At 42.1% G+C, this 19,609-nt stretch overlaps 1 protein-coding gene and 1 long non-coding RNA gene across 2 annotated transcripts in view; one reads left to right on the plus strand and one right to left on the minus strand.

The window, feature by feature from the left end:
• The window catches only part of LOC133510529 (uncharacterized), a 67,893-nt gene extending 57,344 nt beyond the window's left edge, over positions 1-10,549 (minus strand). The window contains exon 1 of the long non-coding RNA XR_009797631.1: positions 9,859-10,549. This is a non-coding gene — a long non-coding RNA (uncharacterized LOC133510529). The remainder of the gene's footprint in view (positions 1-9,858) is intronic.
• agla (amylo-alpha-1, 6-glucosidase, 4-alpha-glucanotransferase a) overlaps positions 1-19,609 on the plus strand; it is a 233,519-nt gene that overhangs the window by 148,892 nt on the left and 65,018 nt on the right. Inside the window, exons 12-13 of the mRNA XM_061838544.1 lie at positions 11,270-11,457; positions 12,010-12,133. Of these exons, the coding sequence (XP_061694528.1) occupies positions 11,270-11,457; positions 12,010-12,133 (312 nt within the window). The remainder of the gene's footprint in view (positions 1-11,269; positions 11,458-12,009; positions 12,134-19,609) is intronic.

Genomic DNA, 19,609 nt, shown 5'->3' on the forward strand with positions numbered 1-19,609 from the left:
GAGTTTTATGCTCTGACCTGTTTGTTCTGGTCGGAACCTGTGCTACAGCATTCTGAATCAGCTGCAGCTGTTTAATTCTCTTTTTGGGGAGTCCAATCACAAGACCATTACAATGCAATAGTCCTCCTATCCCCTATCCTATGCAAATGAGTTGGTGCAAAGCCAAGGAAAAACTGGTGTTAAGATTACGCAGCACGCAGGAAGCAAATGAAACCATGTGTGAAGGAAGGACGTATTGAAAGGGGGGCTGCTAAGGACTGTTCCCTCTAATTTTTTATGTGTCTGAGTAAACACACTAAGGCTATGAGCGCTCCCTTGACCACTGTGAGCAATATCATACGTATGCACTGTGGTCAATCGGTGTCATCCATTGAAGTTATATGGCTCACTAAAAGGTTGAGATTACATTCCCATCAGAACATTTTTAAGAACAATTTTGTGTTTTTGGAAACTTACATTGAAAATGTCAACAAACAAAAAAATACATTGCTAACCAAACCAAGCCAACTATGAACTATAAATTTTAAATGTCGCCTCCAATTTTGTTTCATTTTTTTTTTCAACCCACAATTATATCCCCGTCTGTTTTTCTTGGTCTAAAACTGAATTACTGATTGCAGAATATCTTTAGCAATGCATGTTGAATGCTAAGTGATGCTCCCAAACCATTTAAGGTTAATGTTATGTTGCCTCCTATATTTGAAATACAGAATTAGGTTTTTGAGCAATTTATCATCTGTGCGTTCATCCTCCATCAGGCTGTGCCAAGGTGGAATTTTAAAATGACACACCATCTCATCCTGCACTTTCTACTTTGATTTCAGACCCGACCTTTTCTACTCAAAAAAAGAGAAAATCTCATTCAGTTTCACCACTTTTTCTTTCATTGACTGACATACTCATAAAGCAACAGCATTTCTTGTTTTTTTTTTTTTTTTTTTTACTTTTACCATTATTATCGAGAGTAAATGTAAGCAGCATGTCTAACTCTTTGCTCTACGTTTCCCAGACTGTGTTGCTATTTAAAGGGAAAATCTAGTGCTTTGCATGAACAGTGTATCCAATAGGTCATGTAATATGTACCCTATTTTGACAATGTGATGTTAAATCCTCTCTTATTTAATAGTGGTTAGAGAAGATTTTTATTGACAATTACGAGTCACATAATCTACGTGAGTGTATGTGACTTGTACCGTGCCGTTCCAAACGCTGGATTACATGGGACACCATTATCCCCAGTGCTGATTTATCGGATTTATCCTCATCTGATGAAGAAATAGCAGTATCGGTTGATCGGGAAGACGGATGAATACTTCCATACAGATTTGAACCTGGTGGAATGACGCGGCGTCTGACTACTCTGAGGCCTACGCGCGACATAAGTGCATAAACAAAGGCCCCTGGGAGTTTGGGCCAGCAGCCGCGGATGGTTCTTCGGACGGGAATTACACGGACTCTGACGAGCGAGCTCTGGCGGCGGGCCACGAGCCGAGCTGTCAGGCGGTGGAGATCTTTAGCCGAACTTCAGTGGTGGCGGAGGCCTTTAGCCTAGCTTCGGCGTCCGGGGCTAAAGAAGCGAGCGGCGGCGGGCCATGAGCCGAGCTTCCAGGTGGCGGAGGCCGTTAGCGCCGGACGCTGAAACTCTGTAAAGGCCTCCCCGGACGCCGAAGCTCGCCTCGCGGTCCGCCGCCAGAGCTCGTGGCCCGCCTTTAGTGGGGGTGGAAGCCTTTGATGGTTGCCATGATAATCAAGAGAAAGGTGAACATAATTTGCATCCAAGAGAGCAGGTGGAAAGACAGACAGCTTGAAGTTTAGAGGCAGTGTTTAAATGATTTTACCATAGTGTAGATGGAAAGAGAAATTGAGTAGGGGTTATTTTAAAGAAAGAGATAGGTAAGAATGTACTGGAGGTAAAATGAGTATCAGATTGAGTGATGAGGCTGAAACTGGAAATTGAGAGTGTTAAGTATAATGTGATTTGCGGCTTTGCCCCACGGGTAGGATGTGACCGAGCGTTGAAAGACAAATTCTGGCAGGGACTAGATGAAGTGGTTCTGAGCATCCCAGACATAGAGTTTTTATTGGTGCAGATTGTTACGGACATGTTAGTGAAGAAAACGGGGGTTATGAAGAAGTAATGGGAAAGTACGGCATCCAGAAAAGGAACCTTCAGGGACAGCTAGTTGTAGACTTCATAAAAAGGAAGAAAATGGTAGAAGTGAACACTTTTTTCCAGAAGAGGCAGGAACCAGGGGTGATCTGCAAGAGCCATAATATAAGCACACAGGTGTATCAGACAACCTCTCGGTGGAAAGAAAGAGCTCTCAGAAGACTGGACTACAACAGCTAAGGTTATCAGAGAGGCAGGCACGAGATTACTTGCTGTATCTTTGAGTAGGAAAGGGGAGGAGACTCGGTAGTAAAACCTCTAAGTGTGGGAAGTCATACAAGGAAAGAGGTTACCGAAGAAGAAATGGCACACTGAGAGGATCGAGAAGAGGAGAAAGGAATACAGAAATATGCGACATAGGGAAAAGGTAGGGGTGGCGAAGGCTGAACTAGAGGTATAAGAGGACACCAGGTTAGACATGAAAGAAGGAGAAAATCATCTCTACAGGTTGGCCAGTGAGAGGGATGAAGATGGAAGGAAATGCAGCAATTTAGGGTGATGAAGAATAAATAAAGATGGAAATGTGTTGGCTGATACCAGTCGTGTTCTAAATAAATGGAAAGAATGCTTTGAGGGATTGATGAATGAAGAAAATGAGATAGAAGAGGCAAGTGTGGTGTTCGAAATGAAGATGCAGGACAAAGATTTAGATGGATAAAGAGGCAGGAAATATGCTTACATGGAAAAAGATGACACTCTCTATCTACCTCTAACGGGACACTCCAAAAGGAAAAGAAGTTCCCACAGCTCTGCACATCACCTTTGCTCTTAAAATTGGGAACCAGCACACTTTTCCTCCATTTCACAGGCAACTTTTCACCCACTTGTATTATCTCTAGGAGTGAGCAAGTTAGATAGGATTAGAGATGAACTCATTACAGGATCAGCCAAAGTTCGATGTTTTGGAGACAAGTGAGAGCACACTTTGATGGTTTGGACGTGTAGCATGGCATGAGTATTTTGGTAGGACAGTGATGAGTATCGAGTTGCCAGACAAAAGTGCGAGAGGAAGACCAAAGAGAAGGTTGATTAATATTTGTGAGGGAAAACAGGAGGGCTGTTGGTGTTAGAGAGGAAAATGCAGGAGATCGGCATACATGGAAAAAGATGCAGGAGATAGACTCACATGGAAAAAGATGATGCACTAGGGCGACCCCTTTTTGGACAAGCCAAAAGGGGGAAAAAAGAAGCTCCCACATGCTCAAATTTGTTCTGAAAAATGGTAACAGTACACTTTTCCTCCATTCTTCAGGCATCTTCTCAACCTCTAGTATTCTCTTGAACATGTTGGTCAAAAACTCCACAGCCACCTCTCCAATTTCCTTCCAAAACTCCACAGGTCTGTCATCAGGACCAACTGCCTTTCAAAAATGTTTGTAATCATATTTCATGCCTATCTAACGTCACCTTTACTGATCATTTCAACTGGCTGGTGCTCTGCACTAGCCTCTTGAAATGGTTAAAACATGACTGTTCCCAATAATGCACTTAGGTTTGGACATGTGCAGATTCCTCCAACGTGTAGAAGAACAAGAATTTACTTTCAGCATACTAAGAAGAAGAAGAAGAATCTACCTCAATTTTGCATAGAAGAATCTACCTCAATTGCCCGGAGAAGAAGATGAAGCTACCTCTTGCGTGTGTAGAAGGCAGTGCTAGTTTTTGTTACCCTCAAAGCAGGATGCAGCATGACACGCAATAACGTCATTTTTCATTTAATTAAATTAAAATCCTTCATGAATATTGACAAAATGTGAAGGTCTCCCTTTTCTGAGGTCTGCCACTGGATTTTAAATACACAGAGCAGTGTGAAAGAATTTATCACCAACCGATTAAAAGGCTGAACTGCTACTTGAGGAGAAGAGCATAACTTCAACGGTAACTTGATATGAAAATGACATTGAGAGCGACAGAGAGACTGAAATGGTGTGTAGCAGACCCATTCTGAGGTTCTTCAACTCCGATACTGAAGACGACAACATTAGTGGTTTCAGTGAACAGGAGTAAGATGAATAAAAACAATAACTTTTTTCTGTTTGAGCCGTTTTACTGTCGTGTTACAGTCTCTGCTTGGAAACAAAATATGTAAATAAATATTTACAGTCTTTCTGTGATTATATCTAATTTCACAACATACCAGCAACCAGACTATGTATCCATGGCGTATGGTCAGGCGTGGTTCTTATACGGGGGGACAAAAAAAAAAAAAAAAGGTGACACAGTGTAGGAACAGCTTATTATCCATGCTGTCGTCCGGAAAATGTGATACTGTTTCCCGTCTCTCATGTTCATTAATCAACTTCTCAAAGTATTCTTTCTATCCTTTAGCACACAACTGGCACCCGTCAACACATTTCCATCTCTATCTCAAATCACTCTAAACTGCTACACATCCTTCTCATATCTATCCCTCAGTTTGGCCAAACTGTCAATATCCTTTTCTCCTTCTTTAGTGTCCAACCTGGCATGTATAGCCTAATATGCCCCTTGTTTAATATTCACCATCTCTAACTTTGCCCAACGTCACATCTCAAGTATTCCTTTTGCCTTTCCTCAGTCCTCTCTGTCATGTTTCTTCTCCGCTAACCTCTTTCATTGGATGGGTTCCTGTACTTTGCGGTTCACCACCAAGTCTCCTTCTCCTCTTTCTTACCAGGAGACAAACAGAATACTCTCCTGCCTGACTCTGATGACCTTAACTGTAGTGCTCCTGTCTTCCAAGAGTTACTCCTGTCTTACCTCTTCTGAAAGGCAGGATGACAGTCTTTCTTTCTCAGATTCCGCCACATGGTTTTCTGCACTCTCTTTGCCTTTTTAATCTTCCCATGACCAGATTCATCTTCTATCCTGGATCTTGTTCTTTCGGTAACGACCCACAGCTCGTGCCCATAGGTGAGGGTAGGAACGTACATCAACTGGTAAATTGAGAGCTTCACCTTTCGACTGAGTTCTCTTTTAACCACAACAGACCGATACAAAGTCCGCATCACTGCAGACGCTGCATTGATTCGTCTGTCAATCTTCCGCTCCATTCTTCCCTCACTCGTGAGCAAGACCCCAAGATACTTGAACTCCCCCATTTGGAGCAGGAGCTCATTCCTGACCCGGAGAGGGCACGCCACTCTTTTCCAACAGAGGACCATGGTCTCAGATTTGGATTAAATGATTCTCATCCTACCCGCTTCACAGTTGGCTGCGAACTGCTCCAGTGAGCATTGGAGAATCACGGCTTGATGAAGCCAACAGAACCACATCATCTGCAAAGTGCAGAGATGCGATGCTGAGGCCAACAAGCCGGACACACTCCATGCCTCGGCTGCGCCTATAGATTCTGTCAATAAAAGATATGAACAAAATTGGTGACAAAGGGCAGCCTTGGCGGAGTCCAACTCTCACCGGAAACAAATCCGACTTATTGCCGGTAATGCGGACCAAACTCTGACAGCAGTCGTATAGGGACCAAACAGATATCAGGAGGTTCAGTGCCCCATACTCCCGTAGAACCCACCACAGGACTCCCTGGGGGACACGGTCAAATGCCTTCTCCAAGTCCACAAAACACTCGTAGACTGGTTGGGCAAACTCCCATGCACCCTCGATGATCCTGCTGAGGGTGGAGAGCTGGTCCATTGTTCCACGGCCAGCACGAAAATCACATTGCTCTTCTTGAATCCGAGATTCGACTTCTCGACAGACCCTCCTCTCCAGTACCCCTAAATTGACCTGACCAGGGAGGCTGAGGAGTGTGATCCCTCTATAGTTGGAACACACCCTCCGGTCACCCTTCTTGAAAAGGGGAACCACCACCCCAGTCTGCCAATCCACAGGCACTGTCCTCAATGTCCACGCAATGTTTCAGACGCATTTCAACCAGGACAGCCCCACAACATCCAGAGCCTTTAGGAACTCCGGGCGAATCTCATCCACCCCCGGCGCCCTACCACCATGGAGCTTTTTTAGCACCTCAGTGACCTCACTCCCAGAGATAGAAGAGCCCGCCTCAGAGAACCCAGACTCAGGTTCCTCATGGGAAGGCGTGTTGGTGGAGTTGAGATCTTCGGAGTATTCTCCCCAGTGATTCACAATATCCCGAGTTGAGGTCAGCGGCACCCCATACCCACTATACACAGTGTTGATGGTGCACTGCTTCCTCCTCCTGAGACGCCGGACGGTGGACCAGAATTTCCTCGAAGCCGTCCTGAAGTCGTTCTCCCTGGCCTCACCGAACACCTCCCACGGCCGGGTTTTTGCCTCAGTGACTTTTGGGACTGAATCAAGGATTAGATCTGAGTCTCTTCCTGTTTGCAGTGGTGACGGATAGGGTGACAGATGAGGTTGGACTGGAATCCCCTTGGATCATGATGTATGTATATGACATTGTGATCTGCAGTGAAACCAGAGAGCCCATGAAGGAACAATTAGAAAAGTGTCGTGCATTGGAAAGGAGCAGAATGAAGATTAGCCAAATTAAGACAGAAAATATGTGCATGAATGAAAGGGATGTAGGGCTAAGACTGAGGCTACAGGGAGGAGCGAAGATGGACGGACTTCACATAATTCATCAACAATCCAGAGGAATGGGGAGATACGGTTTCAAGCTGGTTGGAACAGCTGGCGGAAGGTGTCAGGTGTGTCATATGACAGAACAATGTCTGCTTGGATGAAGGACAAAGTTTATGAGACAGTAGTGAGGACAGTCACAATGTACGTATGAAAGACTTTGGTACTGAAGAGACAAAAACAGACATTTGCGATTCACTGTTTGCGACCCCGCTTATTCACAGATTTCGGTCTCATTTTTTTTTTTATAATTACTGTATTTTCACGTATTTAGTATGTGGGATGCTTTGCGGCATTCAGTACATTCATAGTGCTGGGGAAACAGGGGAACAGCCATCCATCCATTTTCTTAGCCGCTTATCCTCACAAGGGTCGTGGGAGTGCTTGGAGCCTATTCCAGCTGTCACCGGGCTGGAGGCGGGGAACACCCAGAACTGGTTGCCAGCCAATCGTAGAGCACATGGAGACAGACAAGAGTAGCACTCATCATCACACTTAGGGGGAATTTAGAGTGTCCAATTAATGTTTCATGTTTTTGGGATGTGGGAGGAAACTGGAGTGGCCCGAGAAAACCCATGCGGGCACGGGGAGAACGTGCAAACTCTACACAGGCGCGGCTGGGATTGAACTCGGTCGGGTCCTCAGAACTGCAAGGCCATTGCTTTACAGCTATTCTACCATGTTGCCAGGAACACGATATAGTTAGTCAGTTTCTTTCGGCTTGTCTCTTTCGGTGTCGCCACAGTGTGTCATCTCAGATGAACCCACACATATGTTTGGCACAATTTTTACGCTGGATGCCCTTCCTGACGCAACCCTTCTCAGGGAGTGGAGGCCCAGTGGGATATGAACCCACAACCCCTGGTTTACCAAACCAGTGCTCTAACCACTGAGCTACGGGGCCTCCCAGGAACACTATATATGAATGGAAAAAAAATCTAAAAATATATACACATGTATATCCAGACTTGATTCGCTTGTGCACTTCTGCCCCCTCCTTCGCCAGTCGTGGTGCATGGACTGTGGGTATCGGAGTCGTTGTAGGCAGCCAGACCAGACTGCAGTTCTGTCGCTACTCAATAAGAGTTGGCTTTTAACTCTGTAAAAATATTTCTGCCTGTGTGAAGCAGAAACCTACAACTTTATCTCAGAGCAGACTTAGTTGCATGAGACTTAACTGTTGCAATAAACCCAATTTTTAAGTAGGCTTCATCATATTGTGATATTTCATTCATGAACATTTTGTTCAAAAGAACAAATCTTTTCAGTAAATGTAATAAACTGAATTAATTTATAAAATGATTTGTTCTTTGAGCTCTGCCACCGTTATCCAGGCCACCGGGACCAGAACGTGAAGCCTCCAAGTCGGCTGGCCAGCTGTTGTGATGGCAAAGATCTGATCAATTTTCAAAATAAAAGACACTGGCAAGCCACTTGGAATACAACAAAAAATATATAAATAGGTCATTCTTTATCTGTGCCTGGAAACAAATGCCTCATGGTTGGGTACCACTGCTCAACAGTACAGAATGCGTTCATCTTATTTTAGTTTTAGCAACAAAACATCGCTTCTCTGGAGGAATATCCCAAAATACCAGCAACTGTGTGTGACAACCATGTGAAGATTTTAAGAAAACCTTTGACCGCTGTCATTGGCAACACAGGTGATGTAACAAAGTATTGAAATGAACTTTTTATGGGCGAAATAGTTTTCCATGATAATTTGCTAATAAATTCTTTCAAATTCAGACAATATGTTTTTCTGGCTTTTTTACCCCATTTTGTCTCTCATATGGTGATTGGAATTCCCAGGCCTCTCTCATATATGTAAGTGGGAGAAATTGTAGAATTGGTGGCTGACTACTTTTTTGCCCCACTGTACAGTGTGCATCTGTGTGCGTGTGTGTATGTATATTATATATATCCAGGGATTACATAAAATACTGGTCACCTTTAATTTCCCAGAGACTCTGTAATTTATTACGTTTATATGTCAAAGTATTTTCTGTCTTTTCTCGTCCTCGAGTGGCTCCAACTACCTTTTTTTTTTTACATATTTGGCAAATAAAGATGATTCTGATTATTAGTTTATATGTTTCAAATGTTTGTTAGCAGTTTTTCCCCCAAACACTTTTAATAAAGGAAGCACATTGCGTTAATGTTGGATAAAATGTCCTATAAAATATAAATGTGCTTTGTTCTGCTTTAAGTCCATAGCTGAGTCAAGGCTGGTGAGTGAATACATTTGGCAATATCGTGAATATGACAAATAATAATAATCTTAAATTGTAATAGTATGTCAGTGTTTTTGCAAGTATTTAGGCCAGCAGAGAAGGCTTTGAAACCCCTGACTCTGCACCACCTATGTTAAATCGCCAGGTGCTTTTGGAAATCATTTAATAGGAATAAATAGGCTCCAGCACTTCCGTGACCCTTGTGTGGATAAGCAGCTTGGAAAATGGATGGATAAATCATTTTAAAAATGGAAAAATATGGTGAACATATACATTTGTATAATTTATGAATTACATTCCTTATATAGACTTGGAAGGTTTTATCCATGATGAGGCTATCTGTCTCCACACACATAATCATAATACATTACACATATCAAGTGCTTTTTAGAGACTCAAAGATTCTTCACAACGGCACACATTATTCATTCACTTCCTAGTCACACCCGGTGGTGGTAACCTACTTGTGTAGCCACAGCAGCCCTGGGGCAGTCTGACGGAAGTGTGGCTGCCATTGTGCAGCTGTCGCTTACGACCACTATCAAACATCCAACTCCCATATTTTCAGGACTATAAGATGTTACATTTTCCCCCCATGCTCTGGACCCTGTGACCTATACTACGATGGAGCTAAATATATATAGTTTTTCGCTTGCAGCTATTGGTTAAACTTGTTCAAATGTAATGCTTTAAACATGGCCATTCGCTGTAATGCACTCTGTTTTGGGCATGCACAGGTGCCTCCAGCTTGTAGGAAGCACAACACTATACCTCCAGGGAGAGTAGAAGATTAAGCTACCTTGATTGTACAGATTGTACTGCGCTAGGTTTTGGTGCACTCAAAGCAAAATGCAGCACCACACACACAAACACAAAATACATTGTTTTTCTCACCTCATCAAAGAAAGTACAAGAATGAGCCAGCTTTTAAGTTGAAAGCCATCGATCTATCCATCCAGGAGGGAAATCGTGCTGCTGCATGGAAGCTTGGCATTGATGAATCAATGCAGAGGTTTTGGAGATGGCAGTGTGGAGTAATGATGCAATGCCAAAAGAAAACAAAGAGGTCATGAGAGCAGATGGCCCAAACTTGTTCTTGAGGACTTGGTCAACATCATCAGCGGGAATCGGGTTTTTCAGGCGGCGTGTGACTGGGAGGCTTGGATGAACAACGGCGAGAAATCTTTCACAAAAATTAGCCATTTACAAAGTATTTCGGCCTGATTGTATAATTTCAGAACATACTTATACTTATATCTGTGGCATATTTTCCGGTGGAGCTAATATATGGAAAAACCCTCTCGACAAAGTAGGTGCAAGTTGTAATCTGGTGCGTTATGTAGTCTGGAAAATATGGTACATGAATTCGTGGCTTAAGTGTCTCGGTCATGGGCAGAACGACGACACTCAATGAGGCGTAGATTTGAACAGGTGACCCTTAGTGTCATGATCCTGCCACTCCAGCACGAGCTGTGCGGGTGCCCGCGCAGGTGCGCTGATTGGGAAGTGCACACCTGCGCCTCATGCAGCCTGATTATGCTGTGGATTTATATGACCGCGATGACAACTGACCGGCGCCAGTTCGTTGATCTTCATGTCCCGTTCGTGTGCTCCGGTATCCCTGATTCAACCTGTGTGTACCGACCTTCGTCCGTTCTCCGACCAACCTTGTAAGCCTGACTCCTTCGTTACTTCTGCCTGCTTTGATTGTTCTCCTGTGTACCGACTCCTGCCTGTCCGCTCACCCGCTCTCTTCGCCCGACGTCCCAACTACCGCTGCTGCACCGGACTGCCTGCTCGATCCCCTACCTCTGCATATAATAAACGTGTCTCCTTGAACTACCTTGCATCTTCCGAGTCCTGCATTTGGGTCCTACTCTCGTTCCGATGGGACGTGATACTTAGGTTGTTGAGGATACTCTTATCTTCACATGTCAGAAGTGTTTAACATATTTTACAGTATTACATGTCAACCAAGTACAATGTGGTTTTTAAACTATTCTAGCTTTAAAAAAAAAGAACAATTAAAAGAATCCAAAGTTCTCTCACTCCTAAAAGCGGGCTTGACAGGCCATTGACAGCCTGCATACTTTAACGGGAATTGACTATTGGGCCGCACACACTTTCGGCCAGTGGTCCACCATTTGAAGATACCTGATCTAAATAACATATGTTCTATATAACAAAAATAAATGGTTTAATATCTGATTTGGACTTTTTTTTTTCCTTTCATAAATGCCATCAGTGTTGTCAGTTTGGGCTTCCTGCATTTTGTGTCTGTGGTCTAAATATATGCTTATTTTAGGGTCAAATGTCTACATTCGTCGGGAATTGATATGCTGGGGTGATAGTGTCAAACTTCGCTATGGCAAGGGACCTGAAGACTGTCCTTATCTGTGGGCTCACATGAAGAAATACACTGAAATAACAGCCAAATATTTTCATGGAGTCAGACTGGATAACTGCCACTCTACACCATTACATGTAGCAGAGGTAAGCTATCTAATTGTAGTTTAGTGTGACCAGAGTAATTTAAATAAGTAAATGTTGAAAATGTTCTATTGAGTTAAATCTTCATTTGATGTTAATCAAATTATTTAAAAAATATAATTCCAGAAATACTGTACACTATTTACAAGTCTCTTCTTTTCTCTGTGTGTGTAACAAAATGTTTGTCCAGGCAATGCTTGACGCAGCCAGAGTTGTGAGACCAAATTTGTATTTGATAGCTGAACTGTTTACAGGAAGTGAGGTTATTGACAATGTATTTGTGAATCGGCTGGGAATTAGCAGCCTTATAAGAGGTACTTGTTCAAACTAATGTGGTGTTTCTCTTCCCTTTGTCCTGCATTTTGTTTGTTTCATATTCATTCCCCTTGACTGCATGAATTATTACTTTTCCCACTTTGTTCCTTACCACTAACTGGCTTTATCACTTTGACAATGTATTTTATGTATCCATTCCTTCCCCTCATTTTTCAATCTCACTTTATATTCATTTCTTGCACTTTGATGTGTTCTTTGGTGATGGTGGTGGTTGAATAGTTCATGCTAGATGTGGCTAGAGCAGTGTGCCCTAACCTGTATGTGGTGGCTGAACTCTTCACTGGCAGTGAGGAACTGGATAACATCTTCGTTACAAAACTAGGAATTACATCACTGATACGAGGTATGGTATTGTGTTTTTAGACATTTAATGCACCCCTTGTATTTATGTATATTACTTTTTGTTTTTTGGCTGATAGATCAAGCAGAAAAGGGAATTGACATCCCTTTTTTGATGGAATAATTTTACTGTCACAGTGGAGTTTTAAATTTTCCTCTGTGGTTTCTTCATACAGTGCAACCTTAGAGGTTGAACATCATTCATTCTTGTGAAGTGTTCACTGTCCGATTTGTTCAACCTAAAAAAAAAAATTCCCATAGGAAATCTATATAAATCTGAATATCTAATCCATTCCCAACCCCCAAGTAGGAGATTCCCATTTTAATTCCTATTTATGTAAAAACATATACACCCTGCATTCAAGTGGAAAAAAAATGCACCAACTTAAATCAACTTAAATGTGTATCATTTACATTTTTGGTGGCAAAAGTTCAAGGGGGCCAAATTTCACAAGGCACTCTATCTATCTACGCACGCACGCACGCACACACACACACACATCTTTAAGTCAGGGTATCGAAAGGTTACCAAAATGGAGTTTGAGTACTGCTGTGGACATGAACATAATGCACCTTGTTTGAGAGATGCTAGTCTGCATTCTGACAACTGTTCAGTTGACTTTTAACAAGGATGATTGCAAAATAAGTAAAAAGATAAACAATGACAAGCAAGAATGTTGTGACAGCGCTTCACGGTGCAAATAAAGTTCCAAAGCAGTGTTTTATGACTTTTAAAGTCAATATCCATCCATTTTCTGAAGTCTTATCCTCACAAGGGTCGCGGGATTGCTGGAGCCAATCCCAGCAATCATCGGGCAGGATGCAGGGTACACCCTGAACTGGTTGCCAGCCAATTGCAAGGCACATAGAGACAGACAATAGTCTCACTCACAATCACACCTAAGGGCATTTTAGAGTGTCCAATCAATGCATGTTTTTGGGATGTGGCAGGAAAAGAGTGCCCTGAGAACATCCATGCAGGCACGGGGAGAACATGCAAACCCCACACAGACAGGGCCAGGATTTGAAACCCGGTTCTCAGAACTGTGAGGCTATCGCTCTAACCAGTCAAAGACTGGGGTTCAAATCCTGACCCTGCCTGTGAGGCGTCCGCATGTTTTATGGGTGTACTCAGCTTCCTGTCCGAAGAAAGCACTCCCCTGACCCTTGAAGGTCAGCAGCTAAGAAAATGAATGCATGTATAGTGTTTGCATATGGGCATGTGCACGCGAACGTGTGTGTGTGTGTGTGTGTGTGTGGTGTGTGTGTGTGTGTGTGTGTGGTGTGTGTGTGTGTGTGTGTGTGTATATATATATATATGTATGTGTGTGCAAGATGGTTGGCTGATCTCACCGCCATTAAACATCAGAGGGCAAAGATATTTTAAATTAAAATAACTGAAACTCTACAGACCCCATTTCCCATATTGAAGTAAGCATACAGTAGCAGATATGCATCAAGTAAATCTGGTTCAGAATGTGCATCCTTTTTGCATCCAGCATCTTCTGCTCTTTGGCTCTATCCGGTGCTGTGACGTAACACGAGCCGAACTGCCTGTCGATTCAGTGTTATATGCTATTGTTACCTGTTGTTGTTCCTGTCCTTGCATATTTTTTGTCATATGATTTAGCAATGTCATGATGGTTTATTGTGGGGCATTTGGTTGTACAAATTGTTCAGACAGCTATAAGAGTTTTCCATCCTATCCAACCTGCTCACTCCGAGCAAGAATCTCAACATCTTCATTTCTGCTACCTCAAGTTCTGCTTCCTGTTGTTTCTTCAGTCCCACCGTCTCTAATCCGTACATCATGGCTGCCTCACCACTGTTTTGTAAACTTTGCCCTTAATCCTAGCTGTGAATTTTCTGACACATAACACATCAGACACCTTCCGCCAGCTGTTCCAACCTGCTTGGACCAGTTTCTTCTTTAGATGAACGCTCATATTTCTTTGGCACAGTTTTCATGCCGGATGCCCTTCCTGACGCAACCTTCTGCATTTATCCGGGCTTGGGACCGGCCTACAGATTGCACTGGTTTGTGCCCCCATAGGGCTGCAATAGGAGCAGAACTTTAAAATCTATTCTAAAGCTGACTGGAAGCCAGTGCAAGGACTTTAGGATTGGAGTTATATACTCTGACCGCTTTGTTTTGGTCAGAACGTGAGCTGCAGCATTCTGAATGAGCTGTTTAATACACTTTTTTACAGTAGTCAAGTCTCCTTGAAATAAAAGCATGGATGAACTTTTCCCTGCTCTGCTTCACATCCACAATACTTCACTCTAGATATGTTCTTCAGATGGTAGAAGTCACTTTTTGTGATTGATTTGATATGATTGTTGAAAGTCAGGTTGGAATCAATAAGAACACCAAGGTTTCAGATTTGGTCTTTAGTTTTTCAAGATAAAGAGTCCCGGTGTTTACTAATAGCAATTCTCTTTTCTTTATTGCCAAAAACAATTGTCTGTTTTGTTGTAATTTAGTTGAAGAAAATTTGGGCGCATCCAATTATCTGATTTAGACAGTGGCACAATGCTTCAATTGAACTGTAGTCATCTGGAGAAACTGCTAAATATAACTGTGTGTCATCTGCATAGCTATGGTAGTCAAAATTAAAGTTTTGAAGAATTTGACCCAAGGGTAGCATATAGAGGCTGAACAGGAGAGGTCCACGAATTGACCCTTGAGGGACCCCCATAGGTCATTGCCATTCGCTGAGACCGAGGACCTCCTATGGTCACAAAATAGCTCCTAGAACCTAAACCATTGAACGACAGTTCCATTTACTTCTACCCACGTTTCCAACTTGTTTAGCAGTATATTATCTACCGTATCAAAAGCCGCGCTGAGATCCAACATGACCAAAATTGACACCTTTCCTGAGTCAGTATTCAACCTTATATCATTTAGCACTTTGATAAGAGCAGATTCTGTACTGTGAGGAGTTTGGTAACCTGATTGAAATTTGACAAAAAGTCCAGTTAAATTCAAGAAATTGCTGAGTTGAAATAACTTTCTCAAGAATCTTGGCTATGAATGGGAGTTTTGAGATGGGTAGATAGCTTGCTAACATGCAATCGTCCAGTGCTCTGTTTTTTAGAAGAGGCTTAGCAGCAGCTACATTGAGAGCTTTGGGAAACTTGGCAAACTGAAGTGAGCAATTGATTATTTGCTGCAAAAGCACTGACTTCACAATAGTTTTGAAAAAGTCAGATGGTGTTGAGTCGAGAGAGCTTGTTGATAGTTTCAACTGCTGAACAGTTTTCTCCACATTTTTTTTTTTTGGTCAACTGTATCAAATTCTGACAAGTTAATAGAGTTTTCACTGGGTGGCTTCCTATGTGAGATCATTCTTTTTGCTGATTTGTGCTGACATTTGATCTGATGGATTGTATTTTTTCAATAAAATAACGGGAAGACTCATTGCATTTGCCAGCTCTTACAAGTTGTGTTGCTGTTAAGCTCTAACTCTTGGTTTAAATTATAAAGACACTGTCTGTAGAGGTCATAGTCAATTTGGATTTTAGTTTTTTTCCACTTGTGTTCCACTTTCCTACACTCTGATTTAGATCTCTTGACCATCATTGTGCGTCTCCATGGTGTTCTTGGTCGCCTCAGGATTGGTCTTAGTTTGAACAGGAGCGACAGCATTCGTGGCATTTGTCATTTTCGAGGTGAAATTGTTCAAACGTTCAACTCTCAGCATTCACAGTCTGTGGCACAGCCACAGTCTCCATAAACTTGGTGGCAGTACTCTCATTTATGTACCTTTTCCTAATACAGATAGAGGTTGTCTGAACGTTCAGAAGAATCTGTAATTAAAAAAATACACAGAAATGGTCAGAAATACCCATATCCTTAATGTTAATCGATAGAATTTCAACATCCTTAGAGATGACCAGGTCTAAGATGTGACCTTGAGTGTGAGTTGGACTCTTAATATGTTGAGAGGGGTCAAATGTGTCTAGTATTGCAGAAAGTTCTTTGGATGTTTTTTTCCATGGGATTGTTAACATGAATGTTAAAGTCCCCTGTTATGACAAAATAGTTGTACTCAGTACAAATAACTGACAGCAGTTCTGAAAAATCATCCCTAAATTTTCCTTTGTATCTTGGAGGTCTATAAATGATTAAAATGATAACCTTTGGGTCCCCCTTAACTAAAAAACACAGATATTCAAAAGAGCTAAAATCACCCAGTATAATTTCTTTACATTGAAACAATGAGTTAAAAATAACAGCAATACCAGCACCTTTTTCCCTGTTCGACACTTGTTCATAAAATTAAAATCTCCTGGTGTTGCCTCATTTAAAATAGTATTACAGATACTTTCTGTTAACCATGTTTCATTTAATAACAAAAAGTCCAGACCATGCATTATAATTGTCATTGATCAACGTTGATTTGTTACCCAATGACCTAATATTAAAACGTGCTTGTCTCAAAGAGATGGCTGGAGAGAATAGTTCACTGAGTTGGAAGTTGTACTTTTTTGGTGCCATATCTATTTGACCAACTTTCTGTCCCTTGTAATTACAGGGATGAAAAATGCCTGATCTCTGTAGGGGTCTGAGTTATTCTGGAAAAGACATGGTAAATATCAGTCACATTTACAGAGTCTTCATGGGTGGAGGAGGAGCCTTTCGTTTCCTATTGGATGGTGGTTGCAGAGCGCAGAATGTTCCCAATGTGCCCCTGATGACATCCCCTCTGTCTCACTGTTGTGACCTCCTCTCCGTCCCACCAATGTGCCTTTCTTTGTTGCATCACATTGTTTAAGCACTTAAAGCATCAAGTATTAAAAGCAAAACAAGAGCAAATATGAGATAACTTTGTGTACAATTAATCCAATTAAGCCAACAATGCTGACGGTGTAACTGAAGTTTATATCTTTGAGGAAAAACATGGTGTTGTCCCCCCCCCCGCGCTTTAAAATTCCCCTGTACAAAAACATAACCCCATCAACACAATTGCTAAACTTCACAGCTTGTACCATATTGTCGTTGATGTCTTTTGCGAATTATTCCTCCACATACCGACAAGCAGCATCATTGTCTCCAAAGGAAGCCTCACCATACCGAGGCATGTTTCTGAGGGCCTAATGCTTTTTAAATTCTTCAAACCAACCTTTGCTTGCCGAAATGCCTCTTCCCCAAGAGGGTGAATCCCTCCTTGCAACTAGAGGTTCGTCAGCACTTTCTTCAGCCTCTTCTTCACCAGTCTGTTTTTCTTCAATTCGCTTTCCACAAAGTGAGCGCAGCTTTCATTCATGTAATCCTCTTATTTCGCAGTCACCACACATTTCGCTTCCTTATTAAAAGTTAGTGAAGCGGTTTTACATTTGTTTACCACATCCTTCTTTATGTAGCGCGCCGCTGATTCATTCACGCCATAATGGCGTGCCACAAACGCGTAACTTCTGACGTCTTTGAGCATATCCAAAAGTTTACATTTTTCGATGATCTTCATCATTTTCCTCTTCTTCTTGTGCGCTTCAGAAGAAGCTTTCACATCAGCACACCACTTTGGCGGCATTGTCAACACGAGAAGTTATCACGCAGACAGTCAATAGCATAGGAAATGGTGGAAAGGAACGACATGGGAAAGGGTGGAACGGTTGCTTGATGGGCTTTCGATGATGTGCAGCCATTAAGCTCATGTGATAAATCCACACCTGATATTATTGGTTGATGTTCCGCCGGGGATCAATCACACATTTTGTATCAATGCGTCTTCCTGCAATACTATATATTGATCTGGCTTTTTTTGGGTGTGGGGGGAGTAAAAAAAAAGAAAAGAAAAAAAACAAAGCCCTGAAGCTGCAATAAGTGAAGCGCAAAGTAGTGAGGCATTGCTGCTGTTGTCTTTCAAAAAATTTGCACCCCATTATTTCTAGGTATGACATGCTTTTGACATATAGTCACAGCGACCCACTAGGTTTGGTTTCTTGTTGCCGTCACTGTCAGTTTCTGACCTCCTGCTCGGCTGACTTTGCCAAGTTCAGTTGGGTGCTGCTGTACCTCGAAATTCCCCTCAGCCTCCTCATCTTCCAACACATTGCTCACCATTGTGTATTAAGTATAGCGGGCTGTTTGTCATTTACAACGTCACATCTGGTTGCCCTTGTGGTGAATAGAGTAAACACATCCCGGTATCTTGAGCTTCGACTTTGTTCAGCTATTGCTCAATACATGTCATAAATACCTAATTTTTAGCCATAGCTGATATCTTGCTGGAAGTAACATGTGTATTTTGTCCAGCCATCCAATTTTGAGCCATTTATCCTCATGAGGGTCACGGGATTAGAGGAGTTTATCCCAGTTATCTTCGGGCAGGAGGCAGGGTACACCCTGAACTGGTTGCCAGGCAATCGCAGGGCAGATGGAGACAGAAAACAGTCACATTCACAATCACACCTAGGGCCAATTTAGAGTCACCAATTAATGCAGATTTTGATAGACATCATTGTTATAAGATATGAATGATGTGGAAAGAAAACAATATATAAAATACTGCAAAGCATTAAATTTGGAAATGCTTAACTTTATTAGAGCGAAGTTCACATTCAGAGCTGTAATAACTTATGACAGCTGCTGTTACATTGTTCATCTCATTTACTAGCAAGCTACTCCATCTGTTTTAGTACAGCTGTTGAGACAGTCAGTCTTGTGAATAATTTCAAAGATATAAAAAAATAGTCATTGGTATAAACAATCCCTTTTACCAAATACCTGTGATGATGGACACGAACTCATTTAGATTTTTTTTTTTTTAATCCCGGACACCCACTTTTTGATTTCACTGTAGCCTATAGGTGCTTCTCCAACATTTTTATCAACCTTGGAAAATGTTTTCGCTTCCAAAGCAAGTAATTAAATCATAGCACTGCTTTTTACATGCCTCCATCCAACAATTATGTAATTTCCAAAATGGCTAACTGGAAGAGGACAAACTTAACCTCCCCCCCACCCTACCCAAAAATAAAAAAAATACATTTAAACCACACCTTAAACATTTGGAAAAAAAATTAAATTGGGCTCACTGCTTTTTGACTAGCCCTTGTAGAACCATGTATACTGTAAGAGTTCAGTCCAGTCTGTCTCTTTCAAGTGTGTGACATAAGCTCTTTGCCGTAATACAGTAAAAAAATGTGGCTCATGGTCTCTGACTGGGTGGCCACCCCTCCACTGTACGCAATTGCCAACATCATATTGAAATATGTGGAGGAGGAGGATTTCGACTTAAAGGAGTACCCAACTGAACTTGGCATCGTCAAAGAATACGTTTGAGCCGATTAGAGAGTGATGACGACGAGAAGCCAAGTAGCAGCAGTACAACAGAAAACTGGCTCGATGTGTCTTTTTTTTATACAGTCATGAATTGAAATAATGGCACTCCAGGGTGCGAATACTTCATACATGGTGCACAGAAAATCTTTCCTGTGCGTCTGTTAGCTTCTCATATTCAAAAAACACAGT

The sequence above is a fragment of the Syngnathoides biaculeatus genome, chromosome 13, assembly GCF_019802595.1.
Source record: "Syngnathoides biaculeatus isolate LvHL_M chromosome 13, ASM1980259v1, whole genome shotgun sequence".
In the NCBI taxonomy this organism is placed as follows: domain Eukaryota; kingdom Metazoa; phylum Chordata; class Actinopteri; order Syngnathiformes; family Syngnathidae; genus Syngnathoides; species Syngnathoides biaculeatus.